General features: G+C 47.8%; 1 protein-coding gene across 2 annotated transcripts in view; it reads right to left on the bottom strand.

The window, feature by feature from the left end:
• psen1 (presenilin 1) overlaps window positions 1-22,915 on the bottom strand; it is an 82,185-nt gene that overhangs the window by 41,819 nt on the left and 17,451 nt on the right. Inside the window, exons 3-6 of one of the 2 annotated variants that reach the window (XM_052023243.1) lie at window positions 19,607-19,839; window positions 10,333-10,474; window positions 7,027-7,094; window positions 6,542-6,762 (exon numbers count right to left, since the gene is read on the bottom strand). In XM_052023243.1, coding sequence (XP_051879203.1) covers window positions 6,542-6,762; window positions 7,027-7,094; window positions 10,333-10,474; window positions 19,607-19,839 — 664 coding nt within the window. Of the gene's footprint in view, window positions 1-6,541; window positions 6,763-7,026; window positions 7,095-10,332; window positions 10,475-19,606; window positions 19,843-22,915 lie in introns of both variants that reach the window. The other variant, XM_052023252.1, reaches the window with a different exon arrangement.

The following is a 22,915-nucleotide window of genomic DNA, read 5'->3' as shown; positions in this document are numbered from 1 at the left end:
AGGGAGGGAGGGAGGGAGGAGAGAGACGGAGGGAGGGAGGGAGGAGAGAGACGGAGGGAGGGAGGGAGGGAGGGAGGAGAGAGACGGAGGGAGGAGGGAGGGAGGAGAGAGACGGAGGGAGGGAGGGAGGGAGGAGAGAGACGGAGGGAGGGAGGGAGGGAGGAGAGAGACGGAGGGAGGGAGGGAGGAGAGAGACGGAGGGAGGGAGGGAGGAGAGAGACGGAGGGAGGGAGGGAGGAGAGAGACGGAGGGAGGGAGGGAGGAGAGAGACTGGAGGGAGGGAGGAGGAGAGAGACGGAGGGAGGGAGGGAGGAGAGAGACGGAGGGAAGGGAGGGAGGAGAGAGACGGAGGGAGGGAGGGAGGAGAGAGACGGAGGGAGGGAGGGAGGAGAGAGACGGAGGGAGGGAGGGAGGGGAGAGACGGAGGGAGGGAGGGAGGGAGGAGAGAGACGGAGGGAGGGAGGGAGGGAGGGAGGGAGGAGAGAGACGGAGGGAGGGAGGGAGGAGAGAGACGGAGGGAGGGAGGGAGGGAGGAGGAGAGAGACGGAGGGAGGGAGGGAGGGAGGAGAGAGACGGAGGGAGGGAGGGAGGGAGGGAGGAGAGAGACGGAGGGAGGGAGGGAGGGAGGGAGGAGAGAGACGGAGGGAGGGAGGGAGGGAGGGAGGAGAGAGAGGAGGGAGGAGGGAGGGAGGGAGGGAGGAGAGAGACGGAGGGAGGGAGGGAGGAGAGAGACGGAGGGAGGGAGGGAGGAGAGAGACGGAGGGAGGGAGGAGAGAGACGGAGGGAGGGAGGAGAGAGACGGAGGAGGGAGGAGAGAGACGGAGGGAGGGAGGAGAGAGACGGAGGAGAGAGACAGAGGGAGGGAGGGAGGGAGGAGAGAGACGGAGGGAGGAGGAGAGAGACGGAGGGAGGGAGGAGAGAGACGGAGGGAGGGAGGGAGGGAGGAGAGAGACGGGAGGGAGGGAGGGAGTGAGGGAGGGAGGGAGGAGAGAGACGGAGGGAGGGAGGGAGGGAGGAGAGAGACGGAGGGAGGGAGGGAGTGAGGGAGGGAGGGAGGAGAGAGGGAGGGAGAGAGACGGAGGGAGGGAGGGAGTGAGGGAGGGAGGGAGGAGAGAGACGGAGGGAGGGAGGGAGGGAGGAGAGAGGGAGGAGGAGAGAGGGAGGGAGGGAGGGAGGGAGGAGAGAGAGACGGAGGGAGGGAGGGAGGAGAGAGGCGGAGGGAGGGATGGGAGGGAGGAGAGAGACGGAGGGAGGGAGGGAGGAGAGAGACGGAGGGAGGGAGGGAGGAGAGAGACGGAGGGAGGGAGGGAGGAGAGAGACGGAGGGAGGGAGGGAGGAGAGAGACGGAGGGAGGGAGGGAGGAGAGAGACGGAGGGAGGGAGGGAGGAGAGAGACGGAGGGAGGGAGGGAGGAGAGAGACGGAGGGAGGGAGGGAGGAGAGAGACGGAGGGAGGGAGGGAGGAGAGAGACGGAGGGAGGGAGGGAGGAGAGAGACGGAGGGAGGGAGGGAGGAGAGAGACGGAGGGAGGGAGGGAGGAGAGAGACGGAGGGAGGGAGGGAGGAGAGAGACGGAGGGAGGGAGGGAGGGAGGGGAGAGACGGAGGGAGGGAGGGAGGGAGGGGAGAGACGGAGGGAGGGAGGGAGGGAGGAGAGAGGGAGGGAGGGAGGGAGGGAGGAGAGAGAGACGGAGGGAGGGAGGGAGGGAGGGAGGGGAGAGACGGAGGGAGGGAGGGAGGGAGGGGGGAGGGAGGAGAGAGGGAGGGAGGGAGGGAGGGAGGAGAGAGAGACGGAGGGAGGGAGGGAGGAGAGAGGCGGAGGGAGGGAGGGAGGGAGGGGAGAGACGGAGGGAGGGAGGGAGGGAGGGGAGAGACGGAGGGAGGGAGGAGAGAGACGGAGGGAGGGAAGAGACGGAGGGAGGGAGGGAGGGAGGGGAGAGACGGAGGGAGGGAGGGAGGGGAGAGACGGAGGGAGGGAGGGAGGGAGGGGAGAGACGGAGGGAGGGAGGGAGGGAGGGAGGGGAGAGACGGAGGGAGGGAGGGAGGGAGGGGAGAGACGGAGGGAGGGAGGGAGGGAGGGGAGAGACGGAGGGAGGGAGGGAGGGAGGGGAGAGACGGAGGGAGGGAGGGAGGGAGGGGAGAGACGGAGGGAGGGAGGGAGGGAGGGGAGAGACGGAGGGAGGGAGGGAGGGAGGGGAGAGACGGAGGGAGGGAGGGAGGGAGGGGAGAGACGGAGGGAGGGAGGAGAGAGACGGAGGGAGGGAGGGAGGGGGGAGGGAGGGAGGAGAGAGACGGAGGGAGGGAGGAGAGAGAGGGAGGGAGGGAGGGAGGGAGGAGAGAGACGGAGGGAGGGAGGGAGGGGAGGAGAGGGAGGGTGGGAGGGAGGAGAGAGACGGAGGGAGGGAGGGAGGGAGGAGAGGAGGGAGGGAGGAGAGGGAGGGAGGGAGGAGAGGGAGGGAGGGAGGAGAGGGAGGGAGGGAGGAGAGGGAGGGAGGGAGGAGAGAGACGGAGGGAGGAGAGAGACGGAGGGAGGAGAGAGACGGAGGGAGGGAGGGAGGAGAGAGACGGAGGGAGGGAGGGAGGGAGGAGAGAGACGGAGGGAGGGAGGGAGGGAGGAGAGAGACGGAGGGAGGGAGGGAGGGAGGAGAGAGACGGAGGGAGGGAGGGAGGGAGGAGAGAGACGGAGGGAGGGAGGAGAGAGACGGAGGGAGGGAGGAGAGAGACGGAGGGAGGGAGGAGAGAGACGGTGGGAGGGAGGAGAGAGACGGTGGGAGGGAGGAGAGAGACGGTGGGAGGGAGGGAGGGAGGGAGGAGAGAGCCGGAGGGAGGGAGGAGAGGGAGGGAGGGAGGGAGGAGAGAGCCGGAGGGAGGGAGGGAGGAGAGAGCCGGAGGGCGGAGAGAGCCGGAGGGAGGAGAGAGACGGAGGGAGGGAGGAGAGAGACGGAGAGAGACGGAGGGAGGGAGGGAGGAGAGAGACGGAGGGAGGAGAGAGACGGAGGGAGGAGAGAGACGGAGGGAGGAGAGAGACGGAGGGAGGAGAGAGACGGAGGGAGGAGAGAGACGGAGGAGGAGAGAGACGGAGGGAGGAGAGAGACGGAGGGAGGAGAGAGACGGAGGGAGGAGAGAGACGGAGGGAGGAGAGAGACGGAGGGAGGAGAGAGACGGAGGGAGGAGAGAGACGGAGGGAGGGAGGGAGGGAGGGAGGGAGGAGAGAGCCGGAGGGAGGGAGGAGAGAGACGGAGGGAGGGAGGGAGGGAGGGAGGAGAGAGACGGAGGGAGGGAGGGAGGGAGGGAGGAGAGAGACGGAGGGAGGGAGGGAGGGAGGGAGGTAGAGAGACGGAGGGAGGAGGGAGGGAGGAGAGGGAGGGAGGAGGGAGAGGAGGACAGAGGAGGGAGGGAGGGAGGAGAGAGACAGAGGGAGGGAGGGAGGGAGGAGAGAGACAGAGGGAGGGAGGGAGGGAGGAGAGAGACAGAGGGAGGGAGGGAGGGAGGAGAGAGACAGAGGGAGGGAGGGAGGGAGGAGAGAGACAGAGGGAGGGAGGGAGGGAGGAGAGAGACAGAGGGAGGGAGGGAGGGAGGAGAGAGACAGAGGGAGGGAGGGAGGGAGGAGAGAGACAGAGGGAGGGAGGGAGGGAGGAGAGAGACAGAGGGAGGGAGGGAGGGAGGGAGGAGAGAGACAGAGGGAGGGAGGGAGGGAGGAGAGAGACAGAGGGAGGGAGGGAGGGAGGAGAGAGACAGAGGGAGGGAGGGAGGGAGGAGAGAGACAGAGGGAGGGAGGGAGGGAGGAGAGAGACAGAGGGAGGGAGGGAGGGAGGAGAGAGACAGAGGGAGGGAGGGAGGGAGGAGAGAGACAGAGGGAGGGAGGGAGGGAGGAGAGAGACAGAGGGAGGGAGGGAGGGAGGAGAGAGACAGAGGGAGGGAGGGAGGGAGGAGAGAGACAGAGGGAGGGAGGGAGGGAGGAGAGAGACAGAGGGAGGGAGGGAGGGAGGAGAGAGACAGAGGGAGGGAGGGAGGGAGGAGAGAGACAGAGGGAGGGAGGGAGGGAGGAGAGAGACAGAGGGAGGGAGGGAGGGAGGAGAGAGACAGAGGGAGGGAGGGAGGGAGGAGAGAGACAGAGGGAGGGAGGGAGGGAGGAGAGAGACAGAGGGAGGGAGGGAGGGAGGAGAGAGACAGAGGGAGGGAGGGAGGGAGGAGAGAGACAGAGGGAGGGAGGGAGGGAGGAGAGAGACAGAGGGAGGGAGGGAGGGAGGAGAGAGACGGAGGGAGGGAGGGAGGGAGGAGAGAGACAGAGGGAGGGAGGGAGGGAGGAGAGAGACAGAGGGAGGGAGGGAGGGAGGAGAGAGACAGAGGGAGGGAGGGAGGGAGGAGAGAGACAGAGGGAGGGAGGGAGGAGAGAGACAGAGGGAGGGAGGGAGGAGAGAGACAGAGGGAGGGAGGGAGGAGAGAGACAGAGGGAGGGAGGGAGGAGAGAGACAGAGGGAGGGAGGGAGGAGAGAGACAGAGGGAGGGAGGGAGGAGAGAGACAGAGGGAGGGAGGGAGGAGAGAGACAGAGGGAGGGAGGGAGGAGAGAGACAGAGGGAGGGAGGGAGGAGAGAGACAGAGGGAGGGAGGGAGGAGAGAGACAGAGGGAGGGAGGGAGGAGAGAGACAGAGGGAGGGAGGGAGGAGAGAGACAGAGGGAGGGAGGGAGGAGAGAGGACAGAGGGAGGGAGGGAGGAGAGAGACAGAGGGAGGGAGGGAGGAGAGAGACAGAGGGAGGAGGGAGGAGAGAGACAGAGGGAGGGAGGGAGGAGAGAGACAGAGGGAGGGAGGGAGGAGAGAGACAGAGGGAGGGAGGGAGGAGAGAGACAGAGGGAGGGAGGGAGGAGAGAGACAGAGGGAGGGAGGGAGGAGAGAGACAGAGGGAGGGAGGGAGGAGAGAGACAGAGGGAGGGAGGGAGGGAGGAGAGAGACAGAGGGAGGAGGGAGGAGAGAGACAGAGGGAGGGGGAGAGAGACAGAGGGAGGGAGGGAGGAGAGAGACAGAGGGAGGGAGGGAGGAGAGAGACAGAGGGAGGGAGGGAGGAGAGAGACAGAGGGAGGGAGGGAGGAGAGAGACAGAGGGAGGGAGGGAGGGGAGTGACAGAGGGAGGAGAGAGACAGAGGGTGGGAGGAGAGTGAGGGGAGAGACAGGGAGGGAGGGGAGAGACAGAGAGACAGAGGGAGGGGGGAGGGAGGGGAGCGACGGGGGGGGGGGGAGAGGGTGGGGGGCGAGAAACTGTAAAATTCTAATGTTCAGTGTTTGCCACAAACAGGTGTGCGCATGCTGAGGATTTACTCAGTAACTGTGGGAAAGATTATCTGGCTTCAGCTTCCATTCCAGAGAGACTTCCTGGCATCACCCATTCCAAGCATAGGATCAAGAATAAAACTCATACTATGGCTCTTCAACTAATTTGGAAGTTCATGGGAGGGGTCAGGGAAGAGCTTGTGTCCATCACACATACCTCATTAAATCAGTGGAAAAAGACATTTATGGGACCATTTTCCACTAAGCACATTACAGCAATCAAATATTTCTGGTGTAGTAGCTGTTGTAAAGCAAGAAACACATTAGACAATTTACACACAGCAAGCTCCCAAGCATCAATGTGATAATGCCTGGATATTCTTTTAAAGGAATGATACAGCCATATCTCCATTTCTTACATAAAAATTACTTGCTTCTGTGGTCTTAAAATCGTGACTTGTGTATATATACATATATATACACACACACACACACACACACACATATATATATATATATATACACATACATACACACACACATACATATACATATATACACATATACACATACACACATATATATATATATATATATATATATATATACATATATACATATATATATAAATCAAGTCGCCGATGAAAAGAATGTGTACTTCCAAGACTCATGCAGTTGTGCCAAGTTTAATCCTTTGGGACTCCCAGCGCTCAAACTTATGATAGCCTGCAGTGGTATCTGGATAACCTCCCTCTTCCCAAATCGTTGTATTAAGCAGGTCAGTGCATTTAAACCAGCCTACGACACATAGCCATGTCAATGCCTAGCACTAAAACTTTGCAGATTGACATCACTAAACTGACTGAAGGTAGCAACCAATTAATGCTACAAGAAGAAAATTCTGGAAACTCAGCAGGTCAGGCAGCATCTGTGGAAAGAGAAACAGGTCTGAGACCCTGCATCAGAACTGATTTATATGATGGGCAATTAACAGAATTTATTTGTATCGGTAACTATTAAATATCTGCCTTTTGGATGAGTAGGTACCTACAATTACTCTATTCCTGCCTTGTCATAAACTTTAAGAACCTCCAGAATGCATGGACACATTTTAAAGGTGGCATTTCTTCACGATGCAGGTCAATGTCAGAATCTCCACTCATCAACTAAAAAGGTTACCAGACCTGCTTACCTACTGAACCCAACCTACTGGGAGTCCAGGTGAACTGCAGGATGCCATTCAGTCATAACAAAATTCAGCCATTATTAGGTCTTACCATATATCGAAATCACAGCCAGGATGAGCCAAGCAGTCCATTCCGGCAGGTATTTGATGAAAACCAGAGCCATCAAAGCACTGATCATGATCAGGTAGGCCTGTTGCAGTCGAAGTGGCCCTTTCCAGTGAATACATATCATTCCGACCACCCCAAAATTCCAGATCATCATAGCTAATGTGAAGTAATCCATGGCGACATTATATGTTTTGAAAACTTCCCTGTTGAAGAGAAACAACAGGACTTTGGCTGCTGAATAAAACAGACCATTTCTCTGCACCTCCTTATTCCTCACCCACCCAGGCTTGTATGTTATCTCCCCATTGTGTTCAATCGAAAGCCATTGGCATTAATACATCAGTGTTAGGTTTTTTAAGATTGAATCCACTAGGCTGCCACTGACTGGGGGAATGTCACTTGACCCTTTATAGCTGAGAGATTGTGAAATAAAACACTAGCATAATTTTCAAAGAGGTTAAACTTACCCCAAATAGATGAAGGAGAAAAAGAAAAGGAGCAAGAGTGACGAGATTATCAGCCATCCATGAATTACCTATTAAAAGACCAAGATAAATCATAAGGTTTCAGCCAAGAGCTTTTGTTTGTTTTTCAAAGGCACACAGTAATTAACATTGAGTTAGGGAATGAGGCAGTGTTCACCTTCATATGATCACCCTTCTGATACCTACTGTTTGCAGGTCATGAATCAGTGTGTAGCACACACTCAACAGGGTCAAAGTGTTCAAGTGGGTTCAAGTGATTTTCATGAGACTTGTAGTTAATGGGGCAAAAGGGGGAGGGGCTGCTGTGTTTGCAAGAGTACTGCCTTTTGGGTCAGGTTTTAAACTGAGGGCCCACTTGCCCTCTCAGGTGAATGTAAAAGATCCCATGGTAGTTTGAAGAGTTGGCTAATTTTCAAGAGTGACCTAGCCAATTTGCACATTGCCTATTCATTATGTAATGGTTGCTTGAGGGACCTTGCTGTGTGCAGACTGGCTGCCACATGCCCTACATTGTACCTACCCTTCAAAAGTAACTCACTGGCTATGAAATCCCTTGGCTCATCCTGAGAACAGGGCAGTTGATAGAAAAGAGCAACTTCTATTTTTCTTTTGCAGAAATACACAAGCAACAAAGCTGTACAGGTTAATGCTCATGTTTCTTGCGATCTGTTCATGCTGAACAAGAGCTGGATTAGTTGGATGAGCCATCACAGAATGATACTAGTGGGGGAGTGGAACTGAAAACCCCACAATTTCACATTCCATCAAATACTTGCACCTCTTCCCTTGACATCATGGGTTACTCATTTTAAGGAGCAGGGTTTTCTGGGGACAGAACAGGTGGGTCAGCTAGCACATCCACTATACTTATGTTTTGTAGATTTCCTAATTGTTTCAACATTATTAATTATTCCACCACCCTAAATGAGTCTTTCACCCAGGTTGGGAACCACTGAAATAGGAGCCATTTGGCCCAACATACCTGTGCTATCTCTTTGACATTACACAATTAATTCCACTCCTCTCAGCTCCCCCATAGCTTTGAATTCATCCCCTTTAAATATATATTGAAGATTACAATTGATCTGCCTCCATCACCAGATTCCAGATCACATCACTCACACACAAAAACATTACTGCAACTCGTCTCCAACTCATCCAGGGATCACCTTAAACCAGATTCCTCCAGTTATTGACTATTGCGTCACTGCAAATAATTTCTCCTTCCTTGCTCTGCAAATAAAATCTAAACGCACCTGTCAAACTTTCTCCATTTGTGTGGAGTTAGAACAATCCCAGTCTCTCCACACAAGTTCCTCACCCCTGATGCTATCCCAACAAATTTCCTTTTGCAGCCTTTCCAGCAGCTTCCTAAGGGTACCCAAAATGCTGACTGTTAGAATGCTGAATGGACATTCTACATCACCATCTTGTCCCTGTATTTCATGATAAAGATGTATTCTAAAAATAAAATTCTTTGAGATCCTGCCATCTTCAAAGATTATGCACACACACACCTGTGATCTTACTTCCTGCAGCCCTTTAAAATTGTTTATATTGCTATTCTTCCTCCCGAACACATCACTTTACACTTCCCTGCAACCTCTCTGCCCATGCCCTGCTGAAGTGCATTAACATCCACCTCAGTGTCATCCTCATTTCCAGGTCTTATAACATGTGCAAACATTGAAATTATGCCCAATGTATCCAAGCAGGAACACAGTGGTCCTCATACTGATCCCCATTGTGGGGAACACTATGGTTTTCACCCCTCCAGTCTGGAAAACAGTTGCCACTCTCCACGCAAGTCCCTCACCTACTTTTGTATCCATGCTACCATTGTACTATTAATTCTTGAGTACATTCCCTAAGAAATCCATTGAACTCCTTTAAAAATTAACATACGCCTATTAACCCACCGACCTGCATGTCTTAGGGACGTGGAAGGAAACTTGAGAACCAAGCCAACACGGTCACGAGGAGAGCGAGCAAGCTAGCTTCACATGGACAGCACCCGAGGTCAGAATGGAACCCAGCGCACTGGCACTGTGAGAAAGCAGCTCTTCTAACAGCACCACTGTGCACCCTGTGCATCCTCTCTATTTCATCCTAGAAACCCATCCCTTCCAAATTAGTTTCAACTTGCAGTTAACCTTGCCCTGAGTACATTCACTCCATGTACAAGTCATCCTCCTCGCAATCTGGACTCATTCAAATGATTAATCCTGTCAACAATGAAAGTTCTATAAATGCTTTATAATTATTTCAGTCTGCCTTCATTAGTCTACAAGAACTAGAAACCTAGAATAGATAAGAAGCAAGCTTTGAGTGAAAACTAAACCCAAGAACAAAAGCCAGGATCAAGAACAGCAATATCAACACGGGAAAGTGTTGGTATGGAGCTCAAAACCAGGAATTGAGTTAGGGCAATTTAATTAGTAAACAGAAATTACTGGGAGTTGGTACAGAAGAAAAAACCTATTTGCCAAATTTTCCTGTGCAGGGGCAGCAGATCTTGAGACAATATTCAAACAATGACATGCATTTGGATAGTTCTTCTAATAGCAGCAAGTCCAAAGCTGTGTTACAGGAGGAAGCATCAGATAAGTTTAACACAATGTAGTTTAGGGCAGGCTAAAGAGGTAGATTTTAAAAGACGAGCTTAATGGAGGCGAGAGAAGAAAGAATGAGGCAAGGAACTCCAGAGGTTGGGACACAGGTAACTAAAGGGGTGTACGTCAAAGGTGGACAGTTATCAGGGATGCATAAAGGCCAGGAGTAGTGGTTCTTCAGGTCAGAGGAATAGACTGATGGATACCTGATGTCATTGATGTGAACAAATGCAAGCCATTAAGGAAGGGAATCATAAATTGGACAAGACAACATGAGGTAGCTGTCCTTACCAGCTTCAACACATTCTATGAAGATTAAAAATGTGCAGGAGCTAGATACCAATGACATCACCCTCAGGAACAGTCCCTCTATCTAACCCAATCTGCACCGACCGTCAAGCAACCATCAACCAGAAAAATCTTTTGGATCTCACCCTTGATCACTTAAAAGGGAGAAACAGCTTACAGTATACACAATTCACCTCTCCTTGCAGTACGTGAAATGTCAAACTTAAAGATCAAGTAAGATTTAGTGATTCAGAAACAACCACTTACATCATTTCCTCAAAGGTGCTGGCATTTTACCTTGGATATATTTCAAACGAGTTAAATTCATTCTCTGGGAAAGGATATCAAAATGTGTGCCTTGTGAAGCAAGAAAATCAGTGGCACATACCTTGTAGCACCTGTATTTGTACAGAAGTACAAGAATCAGTGTCATCACCACAATGACACTAATCATTATCAAGGTGTTCAAAATGGAGTTTACAGCTCGCTGTCCAATGTTATCTGTGTCTTCTGTAAATGGTGTGTACAATCTGAAGGCACAAAATACCCAACAAGAGTCAGACCACTTTCACCTGGATAATGAACCGATTCAACAACAACTTACTTAGTAAATAATCATTAACACAAGTTCTTCAGAACTTTTCTTGATGGGCAATGCAATAATCATGGTTAAATCCTCACAGTACCAAGACCACTACACTAATTTGAATATGCCCTCCATGTTTTAAATGATTTCTTTGTTTTCATTTTAAGAATATGCATTGAATTCCTTATCAAATAAGCTAATCATTCACATGAGTAGTACAATTATCTCACACGTTAGAAAACTAAAGATATTTGAATTAAGCAACACAAGTTTCCACATCTCAATCTTATGCAAAACTGGAAAGTTAAAAAACAGACAAGGAACTTGGACAGACCCATCCACACCATAAGATTGCCTTTCTAAGTCTCCTGCAAATGAGGCTTTTCTCTTGCTTTCAGGGTTGAATGGATTCTGTAAAGCCTTCAGGATCTCACCCTACTGACTATCCTGTACAAGTGTTAACATTGATATTACTGAGTTAATAGACAAATTGCATCAGAGGGTGCTTGTTCACTATTTTCTCAATTTATTACACAGCTCCGCATTTTCACTCCCAATGCAGCAAAAGCAACTTTTTCCAGTTACTTTAAATATGATCATGTAACTTTCTAGTTTCTCATCTTTTTTTTGAGAATCAAATTTATTATCACTGACTTAGATGACGTGAACTTTGTTTTGCAGCAGCAGTACAATGCAAGGACAAAACTTATTCATGCCATATTATATATTTTATATATACGAATATAAATGCATTGAACCAAAATATTCTGGTCTATATGCATGACTATTTCCTGCTTTTGACAGATTCGCAAATTGCTAGAATTTAAATGAAAATTTTTCAGTGAAAGACTAATGAGGGGATATGGGCTATCAAAATATTCATAGCTGTTTTCTCCTCTCAAGATCTTCCAAAAATATTCATAGATTAAAACTCAAGTCTAAACTGTCCCTTAGAGCTTTTGAATTTAAACAATGAGGTTTTTTTTTCTTGTGTTGTTGCCAATTAAATTAGCCAGAGTGGAATGTCTAGTAGTGAACTACAAAATGCAGAGAATTTATTTAATTTGGTGGGAGAGCTCAGAAAGAACAAATGTCACAATTCAATCTAGACCATTCAGAAGTGATGATTGGAACCCCCTTCTTAAACAAAGGGTGTTATAAATCAGAAATACACTTCCCCAAAAAGATATTGAGACTTGGGGACAAGAGAGTGAACTGAGTTTCAAAAAGACATTTTATGGATTTTTCTTTGCCAAGGGCGCAAGTTGTTGATCAAGGACAGATGGGGTTAAGTCTCCATGAATATTCAAACAGCTTGAGGAGATAAGTGGCCTCCTCCTGTTTGTACAAATCCATTTTGGAAAGTTAGTCAGTAATTAATTTCCCTGAAAAATAAACAATGACCTTTTTTGTTGTAAGTTTAAGAGCCATGGTTAATTTCAATATTAAGTCTATATCTACATAAAGAGTGGCACATAGTATTCCAAGCACAAGTATACCAATCAACTCAGGAGGTCCACATTGGTTATCTCAGCTGCCTGTGGTAGCATGTTCTTGGATCTCAATACAGTCTAATTAAAGAAGTTTTCCTTAATTCCCCACTTCATTTTTATATTTCTTATCTCAGAACTAGGGTTTGTTGATACATGTTGATACAAGTTATTAATTTAAAAAACTTCCCTTATGTCTGCACCATGAGACTCCTTCATAACCTTAACCTCAATCAGGTAACTCTCTGGTCTCTTTTCTAGAAAAAAGCTCTAGTGAATCCTTCCTGATGGATATAACCTCTCAGTTCCAGTGCAATCTTCTTCAGTACTTCTGTACCCTTTCCACAGTAGGGAGGTCAAAGCCATTGCAGTTCTCCAAGTGTGACCTAACCAAGGTCCAAATGAGCACAGCATAACTTTTATTCTTCAGTTTTATCTCCGTTGAAATGAACCAGAGTGCATTGCTTACTTTTTTAAAAAACCTGGATTCACTCAGACCACAAACTGTAGATCTCTAGCCCTATAAACAACCACTTCATTTAGATGTGTACTGTCCAAGTAGCATTGTGGTTACTGATTCTGCCTGCAATATATTCTCTCAATGCAGGCAGTTGGACTGGCCTGCTGGGCAACACAGTCAACATGGATAAGTTAGGTCAAAGGGCTTGTTTCCATGCTGTATGACTATATATGCCCATCAATTTCTGGTTCTCCTGCCAGCCATTTATGCCTGGGGAAATTTTACATTAACCAATTAATCTATCAACCAGCATGTCATTGAGATGTGGGAGAAAACTGGAACACCCAGGGAGACCTATGTGATCACATGGAGAATGTGCAAATTCCAAACAGACAGCACTAGAGGCCAGGATTGAACCTGGGTCACTGGCACTGTGCAGCAGCAGGTCTACTAGCTGCACCATTGCACTGCCCTACTGCCAATTTCAGGTACACTTTAAGCTTATTGGTATCTTTCTGTATCTTGTAGAAATCCTCCTCTGTTTTAAGCAGTCTGCTAATTTGGTGTCATCTGTAATTCTGAAATTGTACTTCAGACTCGAGTCCAAATGAATTACATGAAAAGGGCCCAGCACCAATTCTTGCGGAACACTTCCCATCTTTTGGGAGTGTCTCCCCTTAATCCCCAATGTTTTCCCATTTGTAGCTAGTGGCTATCCTTTATAGTTCTTCAAAGAATATTGGTCAACAATCTTCTTGAAGCCAGTTCTGACTACTCCATTATATTTTTAGTTTTGTTACTGCACTGTCATCTATTACATCTTTAAGCAAGGTCTCTATTTCTTGGAGCAGAAAACAACAAGTGCTGGAAAGCTGAAAGTGCTGGAAGCACTCGACGGTATTAGAATTGACGAAAACAGAGTCCATATTGTCAAAGACCCTTCATCAGAAATAGAAAAGTGAGAAAGCTTAAGGGAGAAGTGTTTTAAGTTGCAAAGAGAACAGTGTGCATGTCTGATAGGTGCAAGTCAAGCATGACTAGAAGTTGAAGATGGGAAAAAAGAAAGAGATCGAAGCAGAGGTACAGCCATGGTTACCAGAAGTGATAAATTCGATAACAAGTCCAAGGTCTGAAATGTGCTCAGGTGGAAGATGAGGTGCACTGAGCAGCACTGGAGCAATGTAGGAGGCCAAATACAGAGGTGAAAATGGGAGTGGCGTGAAGAATTAAGGTGAATGACAATTAGCTCAGGGGTTTCCTTGCAGACTGAACACAAGGACAATCTACAGACCCAAATAATCCTTCCAGATGAAGCAGCAACTCATTTGCACTTCTTCTGATTTATTGCATTGCATTCGATGCTCAGTGTGCTTTCTTCTATAGCAGGCAAAGCAAATGTAGATTGGGTAACCACTCTGCAGAACACCTTTTGCTTAGTCTGCAAGGATGACCCTGAACTTTCAGCAGGATTTCCAAAAAAATCAGACAATCTGCTTTAACAATTCAAACAATCTGCTGAAGGAACTCAGCAGATCGAGTAGCATCTGTTGGGGGGGGGGGGGGGGGGGGGGGGGGGAGAGATGGAGATGGAATTGTGGGCATTTTGGGTCCCGATGCAGGGTTTTGACCCAAAACATCAACAATTGCTTCCCCCACAGATGCTGTTCAACCCCACTGAATTCCTCCAGCAGAACGTTTGTTGCTCCAGATTCCAGCATCTGCAGTCTCTTGTCTCTTTAGTTCTCTGCCCCACTTTCACTCTGATCTTATTGCCCCTCAGCCTCCTACGTCACTCCAAAGATGGCCCACATAAGCTATCATCTATTGCCTGGGCATGTTGTGGCCCTCGGGACCTTAAAATAGAACTTAACCATTTCAGATAACCACCCTTTTCTGTCTCTCCACTCTTGTACCTCTCTGATTCAACTTGCTTCTTTTTTAAAAATCTCTTCTGCCTCTAACTGCAAGTAATTGTCACCTTGTTTTCCCAGGAGCAAAGGAGGCAGAGGGGTGATGTGATAGAAATAGATTATGAGTGGCTTAGATAGAGTAGATAGAGTCTTTTATCTTTTAAGAAAGAGGCGGGAGAGACTTTTTTTTAAAAAAAGGAAAGCAGTGTTGAATATCTTGAACACACTGCCAGAGATGGAGTCAGATACAATTACTACGTTTAAGAGGCATTTAGACAGACATTTAGCTAGGCAAGGCAAAAGAGACGGTCTTGATGTGGGAAAATGGGATTAGTATAGATGGGTAAAAAGGTCAGTATAGACATGGTGGGCCAAAGGGCCTGTTTCTGTGCTGTAATATTGTATGACCTTTGACTTTAATCTCAGTTCTGTCATACATTCCCTCTGCTTTCTCCACTCCTCATGGCAACTAAAAACGCATTTGCTCATTCAGTTTTCATGAAGGGTCTCTGACCTGATAAATCAACTGTTTCCTTTATCATTATTATCCTTCTAGTGACATAAAGCAGACTGATGCATGGTTCCCTGACCATTTTGTACACTTAAAGACATTAGCTACCCTTTTCTTGCATCAGCAATGATTTGTTAGGGTTCATGCATCAGCATCCCTACAGTGTCTGCCCTTACTGAAAATAACCATAGGTATTATCCACTTAGCCTGGATTTATCATCCCCAAATATGACAATATTGTCATCTATTCTCCTTTGCTATTTCATCTTAAATGTCTTTATATCTGTTTTGATTTTCTCTTTGAACATCACATCCACAATTTTCCTAGTATGTACCGAGACAAAGTAATTACTGACATTTCACTCCCATTACCCTTGTAAGACTCAGTGGCTCTTCCCTAACCTGATTTTTGTTACTGATGTGAAATGTTGCTCATTAGGAGCATGAATAGGTCATTCCATCCCTGTGCTGATCCCACTGTTCAATACAACCACATTCCTGCACTAACCCTAAGGTGGTGTTAATGGTCTTGAGGCACATAAGGGTGGATAAATCCCCAGGTCCTGTCCAGATGTACCCTAGGACCTTGTGGGAAGCATGGGAAGAAATTGCTGGGGTCCTGGGAAAGGTTTTTGTATCTTCCTTAGCCACATGAGGTACCAGAATGTTATATTTTTATACAAGGGCTGCAATGACAAGCCAGGGAATGTCAGGCCAGTGAGCCTAACATCAGTGGTGGGAAAGTTACCAGAGGTAATTGTGAGTGACAGGATACATCTGCATTTGGAAAGGCAAGGACTGGTTAGGGATAGTCAGCATGGGTTTGTGCATGGGAAATCATCCTTCAAAAGAAAAGCTCAAGTTTTTTTAGACGTGACCAAGGAGATTGACAAGGGCAAAGCAGTAGAGGTTGTCTATATGGATTTTAGCAAGGCTTTTGACAAAGTCCCGCATGGTAGGCTGGTCCAAAATGTGAGATCACATGGGACCTAAGGAGAGCTAGCCAAATGGATACAAATTTGGCTTGGTGGTAGGAATCAGAGGGTGGTCGTGGAGGGTTGTTCCCCCCCACCCAGAGTGAAGGCCTTTGACCAGTGGTGTGCTGCAGATATCAGTGCTGAGTCCCCCGTTGTTTGCCATAGAGATTAATGATCTAGATGAGAATGTCAGTGGCACGATCAGAGAGTTTGCAGATGACACCAAAATTGGTGGTGGACAAAGAGGAAGGTTGTCTAAAGTTACCACAGGACCTCAGTCAACTGGGAAAGCAGGCCAAGGAATGGCAGATGGAATTTAACTCTGACAAGTGCAAAGTGATGTACTTTGGGAAGTTAAGCAGGACATACAGTGAATAGCAGGACCCTGAGGTGCATTGTAGAATAGAGACATCCAGGGGTTTAAGTACATAGTTCCTGAAAGTGGCAACATAGGTAGACAAGGTGAAGGTGTATGGCATGCTTGCCTTCATTGGACAGGCACTGAGTACAAGAGTTAGGACTTCACGTTACAGCTGTACAGATGTTGGTGAGAATGCATCTATTGACACTGTGAGCAGTGCTAGTCACCATACTATAGGAAGGATACGATTAAGCTAGATTCATAAGGATATTGCCAGGACTGGAGGGCTTGAGTTATAAGGAGAAACTGGACAGGCTGGGATTGTTTTCCCTGGAGTGAAGGAGACTGAGGGGTGAACTTAAGAGTTTATAAAATCATGAGGGGCATAGACAAGGTAAATAGAGTACTTTGTCCTAGAGTAGTGGTGTCTAAAACTAGAGGGCATAGATTTAAGGTGTGTGGGGGAAGTGGGGGCAAGATTTAAAGGGGACCCAAGGGTCAAGTTTTTCCTCACAGGGTGGTGGGTACATGGATCGAGCAGGCAGAGGAAGTGGTTGAGGCAGGTACAGTAACATTTAAAAGGCATGTGGCTAGGTACAGGGATAGAAAAGGTTTAGAGGGATATGGGCCAAATGCAGGCAAATGGGACTAGCATAGACAGACATCCATGTCAGCATGGACTAGTTGGGCCGAAGGGCCTGTTTCTGTGCTGTATAACTATGATTCTATAACCCTATACTGTATCCCTCTATTCTCTCAATATCCAAAAATCAAATCTTGAACATACTTAGCAACTGAGCCTCTTGGGCAGAGAATTTTAAAGATTTACCACCATCTGAGTGAAGAGTTTTCTTTATCATCAATGGCCAACCCCTTATTTTCAGACCATGACCCCAGCCAACAGAATCATCAATTTCGTGTCTAGTCCATCCAAGAGCATTTCAATGAGGTCACCTCTCATTCTTCCCAATTTTTTTCTACAACAAACCTGCTAATCTGGCAAAGCTTTGCAAGTATACCCTGCCTTGGTAGAGAGACGTGTACACTATGTTCCAGATATACTCTTGCACTCAATTCCTCTTTCAATAAAGGCCAACATACTGTTTGTCTTCCTAATTGCTTGTGTATCTTCACATTAACTTGCAGGGACACCCAGGTCACTCTAAACACCAACACTGTTCAATTTCTCACTATTCAAAAAAAACCTCCAGCTATTTTTTCTACATTACATCTGCCACATTTGTGCCTATTTATTTACCCTGCCTCGGAATCCTTTCTGCATCCTTCTCATAGTCCACACTGCCATCATGATTTGTATCACCAGCAAAGTTACATATATTACACCAGATCCCCTCATCCACATCATTGATATAGATTATTAAATGCCAGCACTGATCTCTGTCACCCCACCGGTCACGGCTTTGCAATCTGAAAATTACTTGTTCATTCCTTCTTTGCCTGTCTGCCCATTAACCAATCCTCAGTCCACACTCATATCACCTAATGCGATGCACTCTAATTCTGTTTAATAACCTCTTATGTGGCACCTCTTTGTAGACCTTTTCAAAGTCTAAATCTATGACAGATTTGTCAAACACCATTTCCCATTTAAAAATCTGTCACCATGCCCCATCCTACAATTATTTTCCAAATGCCGTTAGTTCTTCCCTAATAATTTCTAGCATTTCCCTCGCTCACAGATGTCAGGCTAACTGATTTATAGCTCCGTTTTCTCTCTCCCTCCTTTCTTGATCACTTACACGATAAGCTGCTTTTAACTTGTGCTTTTTCTTAAAATTTTACCCAACCTCTTATTTTCATTCATCATCTTCTTTATTGCCAATTAACTCGGCACTTTGTTTTACCCCAAGGAATATTTCAATGTTTTGCTGTCTAGTTTGTTCTGGCTTTTTAATAGGATGCATTTCTCCTGGACTGTTTCCCCACTATTTTCTTTTATCTGGAAATTTTCATGGTTATTGTGGACCTACTTAATTGTTACTTTCAACCTTATGTTTCTGACACATACTCTGTATTATAGAAGTGTGCCATCTCCTGGCAGAGTTTGGAAAGAATAAAAAAAACATGCGATGTGCTGTCCAAAAAAATCAAAAGGAAGGTTGTTTTTGGTTATGTTATTTTACCTCATTTAATAGTTCACTCTTGCGAACCAAATAAAAAGGAAAATATTGTGGGTGCCAGAAATGCAAAACAGAAACACTCGGGTGCTCAGCAGAGACAGAGGTGAGAAAAACAAAATTAATGTTTCTTGGTCAATCCATTTCAAAGCTGTTAGGTGATGGGTTTTAACTATTTCCAAGCCAAGAGAAAGGTGGATGTGGGACAAAATGCAAGATCTGTGATGGGGAGGAGGGCAGATTTCTTTTCCCCACCAGCTTCCACATCTGATTACCTTCTCCAAGGCTATCCCCACCCGATTTGACAAGCCCTCTTTTCTCAACATCGCCCTGTATGAGTTTTGAAACTTATAGTTTTTTGTGTGGACTAGGTTAGGTGAAGGAGAGTTCCAAGAAATCCAGTAATCTTTGTGGTTAGTAGCAATTCCTGTCAGACCCAATTGATCCAACTGTAATTTTTTAGCCCCAGGAGTCTCCAGTGTACATTTTCTGTTTTACTTCACATTTTAAGAATGTGCATGTTTTGTTTTCATTTTGAAAGTTGTCACAAAGTTTGATGCTACCACGTGCCACACACATCCACTTTAATCACAAGCTCTTTCGCACCTTCCTCCTCACTTTCTCACTGCAAGTAACTTTACGAATCCACCAAGCCAGTTGCAATTCATATTCCATCTCGTTGCTTCATTTAACTTCCCCAGCCCAGGCTTGTGATGTTAGAAGTCAGACCTTTAGCTTGGTGTTAGAGTGGACAGGTTTGCAAAAAAAGAGTAATGTGTTAATTTTCTCAATGCCCCAAAACATGCAGATTCCTACAAATACAGTTGAGATTTTATACTTAGTTTCCAAAATCAAGTCCAGTACACAAGATTAACACTATAAAAGATCCAAGAGAAACTAGGATTTAGGGAGTATCTAGAAGGTGAAAGTTGTTGAATAAAAGATGAGACATGTATTTGAAGTCAAGTGAAGATGAGCACAGATAAGAAAGGGATGATGGGGTGAGGAGTGGGAGGAGACTACTGCAGAGGATAAACACCAACATGAACCTGATGGGCTAAGCGGCCTGCTTAGGGTTGTAAATTCTACAGTACTTCAAGTTCAAGGTACTGCTTCTGCTACATCACTGGCAAGAGCTTATCATTTCCTTAAAACAGCAAGTCAGGGAAGGTTGGTGTCAGTGAAGGTGAGGAACAGCACTAGGCAGACAGGAGCAAAGAAATACTTACAACTGGCCATCCTTCCGTGTGTAGAAGGTGACTGATTTGATGGTGGCCACCACCACCACCATGCACAAAGTGACAGGAACAAACAGCATGATGACGTGCTTGGCTCCATATTTAAGCGACAGCTCCTCTTCATCCCCAAACTCCTCCTGGGTCTGCCTCATGTCGTTCTGTGACTGACCATTACTTTCTGGACAACGATCATCTTCATCCGGACCTCTGCGGGCAAGATTGGACTGGGAAAAGATTTGGGGAGAGGAAAAACAATCAATTACATGCCAACAAATGACAAAATGCAGTTTCCCCAATAACAATGACAGCTTGCTTCTTGGAGTGGACTGGTGGTGCTGCAGGCAGTGTGATGAGGGCCTGCAGAGAAAAAGGATTCACTTTGCCAAGGTGGGAGAGAGAGGAGCGGGAGGAGGATGGGAGGGAAGGAGGAAGTATAGGAAGGAAGGAAAGAGGGGAGGGCGGAAGGAGAAGATGGGGGAAAAGAAAGCCTGCAGGGGGGTGTTGAGAGAGGGCTAGCAGAGAGAAGTGGGGGGGGTGGGGGTGGCATTAAAATTATCCCAGTTAACCACATTCCCCTGGAGCAGCCAGACCAGGAAGGAAAAACACTCCAGACGATCTGTTCCAGTACTGAACTCTGGCATGGGCTTCAGTGATTCACTACGCGTGGTGGGTGGTCCCACACAACCTCAACCTAGGGGGCTAATCATCGAGGAAGGAATTGGAGTGTTGCGGCACATCAGATCACTAATCAAGGTGCGTGTTATTCTACCATTTCATACAGTTCTCCGATGGAAGAGCACAAGGATGTAAAAACAAGCATTGCATATACTAATTTCAACAGATAAATTGGAAGTGCAATGTGAGCATGAATCCCGGATGGTTTGTTGCCTCCCAGGTGCCAGGGTCTGGGATGTCTCTGATCAGGTCCACAGCATTCTTGAGCGGGAAGGGGAACAGCCAGAAGTCGTGGTACATGTTGGTACCAACGACATAGGTAGGAAGAGGGATGAGGTCCTGAAAAGTGAGTTGAGGGAGCTAGGCAGAAGGCTGAAGAACAGGACCTCAAGGGTAGCAATCTCAGGATTGCTGCCAGTGCCACGTGATAGTAAAGCTAAGAATAGGACGAGATGGCAGATGAATGCGTGGCTGAGGAGTTGGTGCAGGAGGGAAGGTTTTAGATTTTTGGATCATTGGGATCTCTTCTGGGGAAGGTGGGACCTGCACAGAGATGATGGGTTACACCTGAACCCGAGGGGGGCCAATATCCTTGCAGGCACGTTTGCTAGGGTGGTTCGGAAGGGTTTAAACAAGTTTGCAAGGGGGATGGGAACCAGAGGGGTAGGTCAGAGGAAGAAGTGGATGTGGAAAAGTCAGATCTAACATGTAGAGAGGCTTTGAGGAAGAAGTAGAGTATAGGGTATAAAATAGGGTATTTACTTAAATGCAAGAAGTATCAGGAATAAGGGTGATGAGCTGAGAGCTTGGATAAGTACCTGGCACTATGATATTGTGACTCTTGCAGAGACTTGGCTGTTACCAGGGCAGGAATGGATATTGAATATTCTTGGTTTTCAATGTTTTAAAAGGGATGGGGTGGGGGAGGGGGGGGGGAAGAGAGGAGGAGGGGTGGCGTTACTGGTCAGGGATACTATTACAGCTGCAGAAAGGGTGGATAATATAGAAGGACCCTCTCTAGAGTCATTATGGGTGGAAGTTAGGAACAAGAAAGGAGCAGTTACTCTACTGGGAGTATTCTATAGGCCCCCCAGTAGCAGCAGGGATACTGAGGAGCAGATTGGGAGGCAGATTTTGGATAGGTGCAAGAACAACAGGGTTGTTATCATGGGAGACTTCAACCTCCCAAATATTGATTGGCTCCTGCTTAGTACCAAAGGTTTAGATGGGGCAGAGTTTATTAAGTGTGTCCAGGACAGGTTCCTGTCACAGTATGTTGACAGGCCGACTAGAGGGAATGCCATATTAGATCTAGTATTAGGTAATGAACCGGGTCAGGTGACAGATCTCTTGGTGGGTGAGCATTTGGGTGACAGTGACCACCACTCCCTAACCTTTAGCATTGTCATGGACAAGGATAGGAGCAGAGAGGACAGAAAGATGTTTCATTAGGGAAGGGCAAATTATGAAGCTATAAGGCTAGAACTTAAGAGAGTAAATTGGGATGACATTTTGAAGGGAAATGTACTATGGGGATGTGGTCATTGTTCAGGGATCTCTTGCAGGATGTTAGGGATAAATTCATTCCAGTGAGGCAGAGAAAGAATGGCAGGGTGAAGGAACCATGGGTGACAAGAGAGGTGGAACAACTAGTTAGGAGGAAGAAGGCAGCATACATAAGGTGTAGGCAGCAAGGATCAGACAGGGCTCATGAGGAATATAGAAGGAAGGAACTTAAGAAGGGGCTGAGGAGAGCAAGGGAACATGAAAAGGCCTTGGCTAGTAGAGTTAAGGAAAATCCCAAGGCTCTTTTCACTTATGTGAAGAGCAGAAGGACGATAAGAGTAAAGGTAGGACCGATTAGAAACAAAGGTGGGAAGATGTGCCTGGAAGCTGTGGAAGTGGGTGAGGTTCTCATTGAATATTTCACTTCAGTATCCACCAAGGAGAGGAGCCTAGATGAAGCTAAGGACAGTGTTGGTAAGGTTAATGTTCTACAGTATGTAGATATCAAGAGGATGTGTTGGAACTGTTAGAAAATATTAGGACAGGTAAGTCCCTGGGGTCTGACAGAATATTCCCCAGGCTGCTCCGCGAGGCAAGGGAGGAGATTGCTGAACTGTTGGCTAGGATCCTTGAATCCTCATTGTCCACGGGAATGGTACTGGAGGAATGGAGCATGGCAAATGTTGTCCCCTTATTCAAAAAGGTAGTAGGGATAGTCCAGGGAATTACAGACCAGTGAGCCTTACGTCTGTAGTGGGCAATCTGTTGGAAAGGATTCTTAGAGATAGGATCTATGAACATTTAGAGAATCATGGACTGATTAGGGACAGCCAGCATGATCTTCCCTTCACAAAGCCATGTCTCACAAGCCTGATAGGATTCTTTGAGGAGGTGACCAGGCAGATTGACGAGGGCAGTGCAGTAGATGTGATCTAGAACCATAGAACTGTATAGCACAAAACAGGCCCTTCGGCCCACCACGTTATGCCGTCCATCAAACCACCCTCACACTATCTAACCTTTTCCTCTCGCGTATCCCTCTATCTCACATTCCTCCATATGCCTATCCAACAAACTCTTGAACTTGTCCAAGGTATCTGCCTCCACCACCACCCCAGG

This window comes from Pristis pectinata, chromosome 1, assembly GCF_009764475.1.
Source record: "Pristis pectinata isolate sPriPec2 chromosome 1, sPriPec2.1.pri, whole genome shotgun sequence".
NCBI classification, from domain to species: Eukaryota; Metazoa; Chordata; class Chondrichthyes; order Rhinopristiformes; family Pristidae; genus Pristis; species Pristis pectinata.
The sequence above is the reverse complement of the archived record's forward strand: the minus strand, read 5'-3'. Positions and strand labels throughout refer to the sequence as shown.